The 12905-nt window shown below is 36.7% G+C and overlaps 1 protein-coding gene across 4 annotated transcripts in view; it reads right to left on the minus strand.

Annotated features, from left to right (window-relative positions):
• The window catches only part of KLHL5 (kelch like family member 5), an 82997-nt gene that overhangs the window by 14398 nt on the left and 55694 nt on the right, over nt 1-12905 (minus strand). For all 4 annotated transcript variants that reach the window (XM_023738946.1, XM_004384671.3, XM_023738945.1 and 1 more), the window contains 3 exons: nt 8255-8441; nt 5420-5644; nt 1960-2122 (listed from right to left, as the gene is read on the minus strand). In XM_023738946.1, the coding sequence (XP_023594714.1) occupies nt 1960-2122; nt 5420-5644; nt 8255-8441 (575 nt within the window). The remainder of the gene's footprint in view (nt 1-1959; nt 2123-5419; nt 5645-8254; nt 8442-12905) is intronic.

The raw sequence follows: 12905 nt of genomic DNA on the forward strand, positions 1-12905 counted from the left end.
GTGTATGTACCATAGTTTGTTTATCCATTCATCTGTTGATGGGCATCTAGGTTGTTTCCATCTTTTTGCTATTGTGAACAATGCTGCCATGAACACAGGTGTGCATATGTCTATTGGAGTGACGACTCTTATTTCTCTAGGATGTATTCCTAGGAGTGGGATTGCTGGATCGAATGGTATTTCTTTTTCTAGCTTTCTAAGGAAGCGCCATATCATTTTCCAAAATGGTTGTATCATTTTGCATTCCCACCAGCTGTGCATGAGAGTTCTGATCTCCCCGCAGTCCCTCCAACATTTGCTATTTCCAGTGTTTTTGATTCGTGCCAGTAATGCCGGGGTGAGATGATATCTCATTGTGGTTTAATTTGCATTTCTCTAATGGCTAGTGATCGCGAGCATTTCCTCATGTGTCTGTTGGCCACTTGAATGCCTTCTTTGGTGAAGTGTCTGTTCATTTTCTTTGCCCATTTTTTAATAGGATTATTTGTCTTTTTGTTGTAGAGGTGTTGGATTTTCTTGTAGAATATGGAGATTAGACCTTCGTCTGACTTGTACTGTCCAAAATTTTTTTCCCAGTCTGGAGGTTCTCTTTTTACTCTTATAGTGAAGTCTTTTGAAGAGCATAGGTGTTTGATTTTTAGAAGATCCCAGTTATCCAGCTTATTTTCTGGGGTTTGTGTGTTGATGGTTATGGTTGGTATCCTGTTAAGGCCGTGTATTAAGGCCTGTAGCATTGGTACTATTAGAAAAGGCTGTAATTTTTTTGTCCTCTATTAGAAATATGGGCTAAAAAATGTGCTTCTGTACAAAATGTGTACACTGTCCAGTGAACTAATCCTAAACGTTTAAATCAAAGGGTCAAAACCAAGAAGATACTGTTTAGTTTTTTCCTTTTTTTTTTTTTTTTTTCATTTACTAGATTCTTGGTTGACTACCTCTTCTATCAAATAGGAAAGATACACAGTGATGAATTTTGAAGTGATTTCTTTAGCTAAAACAAATAAGGGTGGGCAAGGGTGTCGATATTATATACATTTTAAAAATGGGTTCAAAAATGGGTGCTAAAAAATAATTATAAAAAGTACAATATAACTAATAGGTCCAAAAGACCGTAGGTCATAAAATACAGAAATTTTTACCAATATTTTTCTAATTTTTCTCACAGTAATCAATAACATAATTCTATAAATAATTTTAACTGTCTATATTTTAGCCCGATTCCTTCCTCTTTCTGGAAACAACAATAAAGTATTTTAAGTAAGCAAAAGGTATACAACAAACAGCTTTAATTTAATAGCCATATAAAGCTTCATTCTATGCAAGAAAAGGCTGAAAAAAGATATATACTTAGTTGTTGAGTAACAAGAGCCATTGGTGATGGCTTGATCCAAATCTGCTTTGTCTATTTAGAATAGACAAGAGGCAAGAGAATCCTTCTTTTTAAATCCCATCTAGTTTTCACCAGTTTACCAAGGTAAGGAAGAAAAGAAGTAAAAGTAGATAAATCAGTAGAAGAGATGGAAGGAATTATTTAGGGAAAGAGAGAGAGAGACCATAAGACCATACTACTTTTAAAAGACCATATACTTTTAAAGGTATATAAACCATCAGATCTTTACTGGACAATTATTAATACTGAATATTTATATAAAATTTCTTCACTCAAAATGACAATTAGAAATTTACAGTATTTCCACTTTCAAATAAAAGCCTAACTTAACTTTGAGCTATTTATATTTGTTGCAGTTAGGTGGCCTTGAGTCAGTTCTGACTCATAGTGACCCTATGTATTTAGAACTATTATAAAAATAATGACTAATGATTTCTAAAATTCCTTTATAGCACTCTTAAATTGCTTCTCTTTTATGATTTATTTATGTATATCTTTAAGTTAGAAATTATATAGCTTAATAAATTTGGTTTATTGTATTTTAAATGGAACTTTAGGTATTTCCTTACTTTCCACTTAGTACTGCCACACCTACTGTGCTCCTAGGGGTGGACATGGTGGCAACAAAATTCCACTGGCGAGCCTGAGGGTCCCATCTTTCCACTGTATTCAGATAGCTCCAGCCATCATGCCCTCCTACTGCATACATGGGACCTTCCAATACGGCCACACCTATAAGGAGACAGGAAAGAAATAATGGCTTAGATTTACTACTAAGTCTTAAAGAGCACATATTAATTGAAATATAAGTAAAATGAACCTTAAATATGCAAATTTAACTAAGCAAAAACTTATGATATGGATATTTGCCTTCCTCACTGCTTTCTTAGTGGGTGGGTCGCGGGGGTGGTGGTGAGAAATAGCACTGCAGTTCTTGTCTTAAAAGGTTAGAAGCAGTATTTGAGGTCCACTCATGGAAAGTTGTTTTGTTTTTTTAATTTTATTTTGTTGTTGAGAATATACGCAGCAAAACATACACCAATTCAACAGTTTCTACATGTGTAATTCAGTGACATTGATTACATTCTTTGAGCTGTGCAACCATTCTCATCCTCCTTTTCTGAGTTGTTCTTCCCCCATTAACATAAACTCACTGCCTCCTAAGGTTCTTATCTAATCTTTCAAGTTGCTGTTGTCACTTTGATCCCATATAGATAGTTCTTAAAAGAGCATGATGTTCAAGACAGGCATTTTTTACTGGTTAAGCTAAATTATTGTTTGGCTTTAAGAAGACTTCAGGGTATATTTTTGGTTTAAGTTCTAAAGATTATCTGAGGGTAATAGTTTCAGGGGTTTGTCAAGCCCCCATGGCTCCAGAAAGTCTAGAGTCCATGAGAATTTTAAATTCTGTTCTACATTTTCCCCCTTTTGATCAGGATTCTTTTATAGAATCTTAGATCAAAATGTTCAGTAACGGTAGCTGGGCACCATCCAGTTCTTCTGGTCTGATGGCAAAGGAGGCAGTTGTTCATGGAGGCAATTAGCCACACATTCCATATCCTCCTCCTAGTCCTGAATCTCCTTATTCCTGTTACACCAAGTGAATAGAGACCAATTGTTGTGCCTTGGATGGCCACCTGCAAGCTTTTAAGACCTCAGGCACTACACAACAAACTAGGAGGTAGAAGCCATGCAAAATTTTTAAAAACTACATCAGATGCACACATTACCATTACTTAATACGTTTTTCAATAATTTAGATTTGATAAATTTGAAAAAGTATTTTTCTTCCTTTCCCCCTATTAATTCAAATTCATGGCATTTTACTGTACTTAGATTTGATACCACAAATCTATTAGTGTGATTCATCACCAGGGAACTGAGCCAAACTCATTTATTCAACAAATATCTATTGTCTGTTAAGTGCCAGGCACTTAATAGAACAAAACAGATAACAGCTCTGCTCTCATGGACATTGTATTTCAGTGGGGAAAATAGTCACAAAAAATACTTCAGGTATTCATAAATGCTAGTAAGAAAAATGGAGCAGAGTAAGAGGGTAGAGAAGGTCAGGGGAGGCCTCTCTAATAAGGTGACATTTGAGCAGAAGTCTGAATGAGGGTAGAAAACCTAACATGCAGATATCCAAGGAAAGAGCAGTTGAGACAAGGGGAACAGTGTATGCCTGACGTCTGCTTTGTGTGTCTGAGGTCCAGCAAGGAGGCCAGTTTGGTTGAGCAGGGAGAGAGTAGGTGATGGAAGAGTCAGACCACATAGGGCAGTCAGGGCTATTGTAAGGACTTTGCATTTTACTCTGAATCAGATGGAGGGTCAGTAGAGAGTCTTGAGAAGAGGTGTGATATGATTATAGCCAAGTGAGATACAGATATGTATCACTTGAAAGCCAAAAAGAAAACCCTGTGAGACAAATATATTTTCATTTGTGAAATCATGGTCAAATGAGGTATAAATATTCTCCATTCATGCATGACCCAAATCAACATACTGTTCATTTGTTACATTATATATTTTGCCCTAATATAATATACAACACACACACACACACACACACACACACACTTTTCCAAAGGACTGAAGAAAATGCAAAAGGATCCATCTACTCCAACCCCTTACATGATGACTTTGAAAATATATTTTTGCAGCAGAATTCATTTTTCAAATGAAATCTTCATAGAATTCCCACATATAAAGAAATAAAAGGAGTGTTTCTTAAATATAAATTCATTTTATAAGTTCAAATCTAGAACATTTATTTATTATAAGGTAAATTAGTAAGAACAAGGCTGTTCTGAAGGGCTTAACAATTTGAATTAAGGGCTCAAAGAAGACACTTTGAGTTATGTGATCATTCCCTTTGAACTTGCTGCAGTTCTAGAAAGTCATTTGTATGGAGCTTAGAATGAATGAACAATCTAATTTGCTCATGTCAACCATGTGCCTAGCATCAGACGTGTGAGTGAGACCATTCTAGATCATCCAACAGACCTGTCAGCTGACCACAGATTCATGAGAAAACCTAGCAGAAATCAGTCAAGGCAGCCCAGATCCTAAGAACCATCCAGCTGACCCACAGATCCATGAGCTAAATAAACGGTTGTTGTTTAGAGCCTTGGAGGCACAGTGGTTAAAGTGTCTGGCTACTAACCTAAAGATCGGCGGTTCAAAACCACCAGCGGCTCCATGGAAAGATGTGGCAGTCTGCTTCTGTAGAGATTTACAGCCTTGGAAACCCTATGGGGTCACTATGAGTCGGAATTGACTCGATGGCAGTAGCCATGGGTAAGTTTCGGGGTAGTTTGTTACGTAGCAAAATCTGGCTCATACACATATACTTCAAGCCCCCATCTAATTTTATTCCACCTTCTTCACTCTCATCAAATAATTCATTCTATTTCATTAAGAAAAGAGAAGTCACTTGATACAGATCTCTAAATTCTTTTCTATCCATTTTAGAATGTGCTATTAGTTCCTTAAAGGGTAGAAATATGTGTTTTCTTCATCTTTATATACCTACAGAGCAAAGAGCATGGCACACAGTAGATGTTCAGTAAATGTCTGCTCAGTGAATATTGAATGAAAGATTGAAAAGTATCATTACATTCTCTGTGCTACCTCAAAATTTTTCTGGGTCATCACTCGTTTCTGCTTAAAAATCAGGGAAAAGAGATGAAAGACAACAATACCAAAGATTTTAAAATAAACATTTAATTTAAGTTAGATAACACTGTCAACAAAGAACACGTATGAGTAGCTTGTCAGACCGCCACGCTACACTAGAATCCTTTAGTATCCATGTTTTTATTTGTATTGGCTGCTGCCACATTCATGTATATGTTTGTTTTCTCTGTTTCTCCTTCTCAACTAACAGGAGACATGTGAAGGAATGCTTGTGACTACTGCTGACTCAACAGCTGCCACATTGGTCATCTTCTACCTGATAGGGGATGTAAAAATGCTGTGAAAGCCTAACATATAATATTATGAGCAAGTGTGCATAGTTATACTTACCAAGGCCATGCCTATGTGTGGACATCGGAGGCATCACACTCCAAGTTTTTGTTTTCGGGTTGTAGCACTCTACTGTATTCAAAGTCTTCAGTCCATCTCTTCCTCCAACCACATACAGTTTGTCATCTAACACCGCAACACCAAACTGCAGCCTCCTCCCATTCATATTTGCTACAGGAGTCCACATATTTGTACGGAGATCATACTTTTCAATGCTTGTTGCTCCTCAATAGTAACATACAGAAGTTATATATAAGAATTTCACCACGACTATTTTATGAAATTACACATACAAAAGTATAATTTTGTTAGCACTGACAATAATACTTTTACTATATTCCAACAAGCTGCTGTATGATCTGGCCCTGCCTATGTCTTTAACCTCATCTGTTACTATTCTCCCAGGCATTCACCAGACTCCAATATTTAAAGGTCAAGTGGGTAAGGAATATGTGTCAAAGGTGGCTGAGAAACAACAGCCAGAAATGAGAGGAAAAGCAGTGCCATGGAAGTTGAAAGAAAAAAAGTTTCAAGCAGGTGGGGCTGCTGCTAACTGAGAGATCCAGTACGATGAAGACTAAAAAGTATTATTGGATCTAGCTATATATGGAAATCATTGATGGCTTCAGGGAGTATATCCTTATTGAGGGGATACTGGTGGTTCAGTGGTAGAATTCTCACCTTCCATGCAGGAAACCTAGGTTTGATTCCCAGGTCTAACTAACAATATACTAAATAGACATAGAAAGAAAGGGGCCAAGAGCTCAATGATCAGACCACCATCCAACTAATGCAAATTGCTCTCCATTATAAAGACACTGGAAATAAGTTAAGGTCAATGAAGATTTCTTGAATGTGGTGGAAACTCAGAATATTCTATTGTTAAGAAAGACTCAGAAATAAAATTGGTCAAGTAGCAAGGGTCCTACTAGAGAAAATCTTGAAAACTAGAAAGAAGGAATTACACCTGATGTGCTAAGAAATAAAGATTGCTGGAGTTTTTAAACAGAGTAATGGGATGATAAATGAAGAGTTAAGGAGCAGACTGTAGTCTCTAGAGTCAGAATGCCTGTGTTTGAATTCTGATTTATGACTTATTAGTTATGTGATCCTAGGAACATTACTTAACTTCTGTTAAGTCTTGGTATTCTCATCTGTAAGAGACAGCAATAACATTCATCTCTTAAAGTTGTTATGAAGATGAAGTGAAACAATACAGATCAAGTGCTCAGCATAATGCCTGATACATATTAACAACATAATGAATGCTATCTTCCTAAAACAACACGATTAAAATATGTAGGATGAATTGACAGGATGAAGAGCATTGCATCTAGGGGGCAGAGCATTCCAGTGAGAGGGGACAGCTACTGCAATGTCCCTGACGTGGGATAATGTTTGGCATGTTAGATGAACAAGGAGGTTAATGGGGATGGAACAGAAGGAGTGAAGGGAGAAGTATGAGCTGAGGTCAGAGAGGTACTATCAGGGGATTGCAGACCATCAGTACTAGAAATTCAGAGGAAGGGAGATCAATGTATACTGAGAGATAACACACAGAAAGCTTCTAGCACAACACCTGGCCCAGAATAGGCACTATGTATCATGATAGTTGCACTTATTGTTACTATCAGTAATGACTGTTGCAAGAATGGTATAAAAAATTTCCAGAGACCCTTAATCAACATTTCCTATATGTTTCCATTTTACTGTATTTGATATACATGTATATATTTTTTCAGAACTATTTAAGAGTAGTAAAACATTACAGACATAATGCCCTTGTGCTCCTATACATTTCAGTTTATATTCCCCAAAACAGGAAATTCTCTTACAAAGCCACAATACAGTCATCAAAATCTGTAAATTAACATTGATAAAATGCTATTATCTAAGCTACAGAATTTATTTGGATTTTGTCAAATGTCCAATTATGTCAATATAGCAAAAGAAAATCCAGGACCATACATTATAATCAGCTGTTATGTCTTTTTAGTCTCCTTTAATCTAGAACGATTTCTGAATCTTTTTGTATTTCGTGACACTGACATTTTTAAAAAAGATTACAGACAACTTATTCTGTAGACTGCTCCTCAACCTGTATTTCTTTCTTCCTGATGACTGAATTCAGTTTATATACTTTTGGCAATGGTAACACATATGTGCTGCTGAGTTCTTCGCAGCATATCATATCAGAGGCACATGCTGTCTCATTACTGGCAATGTTAACTTTGCTCATTTGGCTAAGGAGCTGTATGCTAGGTTTCTCCACTGTAAAGATACTATTTTACCCTTTGTAACTAATAAGCACATGGTAGGAAGATACTTTGAGACTAAATATCCTATTCTCTTCAAACTTTCACCCACTAGTCTCAGTATCCATTGATGATTTTTGCCTGAATCAGTGATTATCATGATGGTTACCAAATGGTGATTTTTCTAATCTCATTTTTCCTCCTACATTTATTAGTTGGCACTTTACTGTAAGGAAGAGCCTTCCCTTCTTTAGTTGTATCAGTGTGGACTTGCAGAAACTTATCGATTCAATAGGTTATAATCTTTTACAATCATTATTTACTTTGATGCTCATATTATCCCAGATTTGGACAGTGGTAGCTCCCACATGCTCTGCTTCCTGCTTCCTTCTGGCCTGTCTCCATCATTCTTTCAGCACTTCCTTACATTCTGGCATTATGGATGTTCCAGGCTTATCTGGTACTTTTCCTGCCCCAGTCCTGGAACCAGCCATTTCTCCAAAGAGCCCTTTGATCATATATATTCATTATTAAAATTACTTCTTTTTCTCTTCCTCCCAAGTAAAAAATCTTTCAATACCTTTTGTTGAATCCATTCCTCCAACTGCAAATAATGTACCAACAGTGGACTTTCTAGGTTTTGTCCGAGGACTTTGTAACATGGGCCGTCTCTCTGGTAATAAATGGTATTTCATTGCTTCCATAATGAGTTTCTGACATTCTATATCATCTCGAAAAAGTGCATTATTTTCCATATCTGCCAGGAACTAGAAAAGAATATTTAGTATGTATAGTGAATGACTAAGGAAAAAGTAAGGTTAAGAGAATAAACGATATAGTTCATAAACAGAAATTATACTTTTTAAAAATTCAAGTCTGAACACCTATTTTTAACTAAAATGTGCAACATTTACAAAATTTACTTTTTAAGTTTCACTGAAAAATAAAAATTGAGGAGGCGAGGCCAAGATGGTGGAGTAGTCAGATGCTTCCTGTGGTCCCTCCTACAACAAAGACCGGAAAAAACGAATGAATTGATTATATATGACAATCTAGGATCCCTGAACATCAAAGGCAAAGTTGAGGAATCAGATTGAGTGGGAGGGCAAGGAAGATACAGTTCAGAAGCAGCGAGGAGTTGCCAGACTTGACCCGATGGGAACCGGTACCCTGCAGCCCGCACGCACGTGAGGCAAGGAGTGATGCTTGGGACACGTTTTCCACATTGGGAGAGACCGAGCGATAGTCTACTCAAGCTTCCAGAATCAGTGAAAAGTGGTGCTTAATCAGCAAAAGATAAGTATATGTGTCTAATCTACCACATGGATCAAAAACCAACCTTTGGGAAAAACCTCTCTCCCATTTACCTGCCTCCTCCCTGCTCTGCACCAGGTCCCAGGGTGGCTTCAGACATGGCTGCATCCCCTGGGCTGGAAGTAAGGACCTGTCATGTGCCCTGAGCCATTCTCCCGGCCTTGGAGAGGGAACAAATTAACAAACGGGAGAAAATAATCTGCCAACTCCCCTAAACTGGGAACTTAGGGTAGGCACAGCTCCTTTGCCTAGGCACAGGCATAAGGGGTCCACAGACTTTGAATGCCTTTCACCCTGACAAGGACTTGTATGGGCCCATTTCAACAGCATAGGCCGTCATTAGCACACTACAGCAGGGTACATACCTGAAGCCTAACTTCAACTGTCAGCTCTATGGTGGAAGGGCAGGTTCGTGACATTTGACACCACTCTGCCCATTAAGCAGGGTCCTCACCTACCCACATCAAGGACCTGAGGACTGGTGGCTCTGCCCACACCACCTAGCCACCCACGACAGGGGTCCAAGAATAAGTGGTGCCTCCCAGTCCTTACAGTCAACAGCACTGGGTGCCTACAGTTCAGCTGCAAAACTCACCCACAACACACTCCAGGGAACATGGACATGCTTTCCTCCCAGACATTCAGGGGCAGTCGACAGCCCCCTGCCTTGTTCAGCCTGTGACCCCCTACTGCAGCCAGATACCTGTGCCTACACAAATCACCCCTGCCCAACTAGGACTGTAGGTGAGAGCCTGCACCACACACCTGGTGAACAACTATCTGGACACCTGGGCTGAATCCATACAAGAAAAGTAAACAGACTCCTGGGCTCACATATCTAGTAACAGATCTAACCACCTGGTGATAGGATGTTAGAGCTTCAAAGGTGCCAATAAACTAGCTCACATGAATAGCCTGTTTGGGCATATCAAAACAAAACAAGAAGCTAGGACACAGTAAGCAAACATAAAATAAATATAATAAGTTATTGATGGCTCAGAGACAACAGTCAATATCAAATCATATAAAGAGGCAGACCATGATGGCTTCAGCAAGCTCCCAAAACAAAGAATCAAGAAATTTTCCAAAGGAAGAGGACTTCTTGGAATTACTGTGGGTAGAATACAAAAGATTAATATACAGAACTCTTCAAGAGATCAGGAAGGAGATCAGGCAAAACACATAACAAGCCAAGGAACACACAAACAAAGCAAGAGAGGAACTTAGGAAGATTATAGAAGAGCAAAAGACAAATTTAACAGGCGGCAAGAATCCATAGAGAGACAGCAAACAGAAATTCAGAAGATTAACAATAAAATTTCAGAATTAGACAACTCAATAGAAAGTCAAAGGAGCAGAATTGAGGCAATGGAAGTCAAAATTAGTGAGATTGAAGATAAAGCACTTGACACCAACTTATCTGAGGAAAAATCAGATAAAAGAATTTTAAGAAATGAAGAAACCCTAAGAATTATGTGGGACTGTATCAAGAGGAATAACCTACAAGTGATTGGAGTACCAGAACAGGGAAGGATAACAGAAAATACAGAGAGAATTGTTGAAGATTTGTTGGCAGAAAACTTCCTTCATATCGTGGAAGATGAGAAGATATCTATCTAAGATGCTCACTGAACCCTACACAAGGTAGATCCCAAAAGAAAGTCACCAAGACATATTATAATCAAATTTGCCGAAACCAAAGATGAAGAGAGAATTTTAAGAGGGGGTAGGGATAAAAGAAAAGTCATCTACAAAGGAGAGTCAATAAGACTAAGCTCAGACTTAGTCTTTCTCCCGTATGTATGTATGTATGTATGTGTCTAATCAATCAATCTATCCATCCATCTAGCTAGCTATCTAAATAAATTATGAGGAGTTTTTAAACTTTCATATTAGACTTAGAAGTCATAGAATACTTTTAGTTAGCCGGGGTTAAATCTGAGTAATAGAAGCACCTCTTGCTCCCAGCTGCAACCTCAGTAGATCAAAGGAGAGTGCTCTAGAGGAGTAGTCATTAAAAATAAAATATCTTCCTGGATGTAAACAACAAAACTCCAAAGCAAATGAAGTTAAGATTAAAATAAAGGTTATAAGGTGGTTATCTCACTCCAGATGTTATGTATAAGTCTTAAATTTATGCCAAATTTTCACTTAAAATCAATAATGTATTTCTAACAAATGCTTTTCCAAGGAAAATAAAAATTCTACTTAAAGTTTAATAAAGTGGGTTATGTTATGGTGTAACTGACAATTCTATTGATTTCTGCTTAAAAAGAATTAAAATATTTCTCATAATAAATTGAAATTTGTGAAATCATCAAAACTATACAGAAAATTTCCCAAAGAATAAAACCCTAAGTGAAGCATAACCCAAATATCAACCTTTAATAATGAACAATCATTCTGTAGATAGTTTCATTTTTCCCTTATATTCAACAATTAAAATTTAGCTAACAATGATCAAAGGTAATTTAAAACCAAAACATCCATTATTAAACAGACCCACATATTTAAATGTTTAGTTTTATTAAAGTTTGGACAATGTCTTCATTATGCTTATTCATTTTTTCCTCCTTTGAGTTGAGGAAGGCATTTGTTTTCTTGAGCATGAAACACATAGGAATCAAGGTGGTCCTTTTAGAATTCAGTGACTGGAGAGGCAAAACAAAGCGGCATAATGTTTCTCTTTGGATAGAAAGCTATGCCATGCTGGATGTGTTTCCCTTGCTTCACGAGCAATGAGGCCTATGGACACACAAGACAATGAGGTAACAGAGAAGAAAGGCCAATTTCATCTTATCAGAGTGACCTAGAAAAGTAGCTTAATATTCCATACAGCTGCCAAATCCCCTTTTAAATATGGGGAGAGAATGTGGCTGAATATGTAGAATGTGAGTATAATGAGCAAGGATTCTATGTTCCTCTGATCAGTACACTATCTTTCATACTTCTTGGTTCTTAAAAAATGACAAGGAAATATACAGTCACAGTTCTAAAAATATAAAATTATGTTTTGATAATGGAAGAGAAGGAAGACTGTCTAACAAAAGTCACTGTAAAAAATAGTTTGTGGCATTGGGAAACTGAGCACAGCATGCTAAAGGCAAAAAAGCCAAATTAAGACCTAAGTCTCAGGACCTATGCCAGAGTGTAAATTCTGGTATTAATTATCCTATATTTTTTTCTATGCACACAAAGCATGTTAAAATTGCTACAGAAGCCATTAATGACTATGCATTGAGTTGGCTCATTCAGATTAATGTTAATGTTTATATAACTTGTGTTATGTATAATTACTTTAGTCCTTCCTAAATAAAAATAAATGTGAAACAAATAGTAGAAAGTAAAGTCTTGGGGGACTTAACTTGTAATGGTAATCTGGAGTAAAATATATTTTCTAGCATACTGATAATCTCTGTATTTTATGAATAAATGGGATTAATTATATTTAAGTACAGAAATGAAAATAATGGAAGAAACTATAAAGCCATTATTCTAAGTATCAGATTAGTCAAATGGAAGGTACTAGATATCATTGAAAAAATTATTCAGAAGGCATTATGAGAGAACTACAAAATGCACACTCTCATATACTCCACATGTTAGGTGAAATACAGTATGCCTCCTCTACCATAAAGAATGGCAAATAAGTAAAATGAAAGCATTTAGAAAACAGGAGAAAATTTTTCAATTTGTAAATTTTTATCTTCACTCACATCATCTGACTATTTTTCTAAAACTGTCCCCCTAAAAGGCTACTTAATGTAAGAAGTAAAATGTGAGTTATTTAAGAATTCTATAGATTTTTTAAAAATATTTTCGTTAAAAAATTTGCAAATTGAAACAATGCTAAAGGTAAATACTGACTCATTTTATATTTCTGAATTTTAGTAGAAAATGATAATGAGAACTGAGAA

This window comes from Trichechus manatus, unplaced genomic scaffold (genome assembly GCF_000243295.1).
Source record: "Trichechus manatus latirostris isolate Lorelei unplaced genomic scaffold, TriManLat1.0 scaffold00126, whole genome shotgun sequence".
Lineage (NCBI taxonomy): Eukaryota > Metazoa > Chordata > Mammalia > Sirenia > Trichechidae > Trichechus > Trichechus manatus.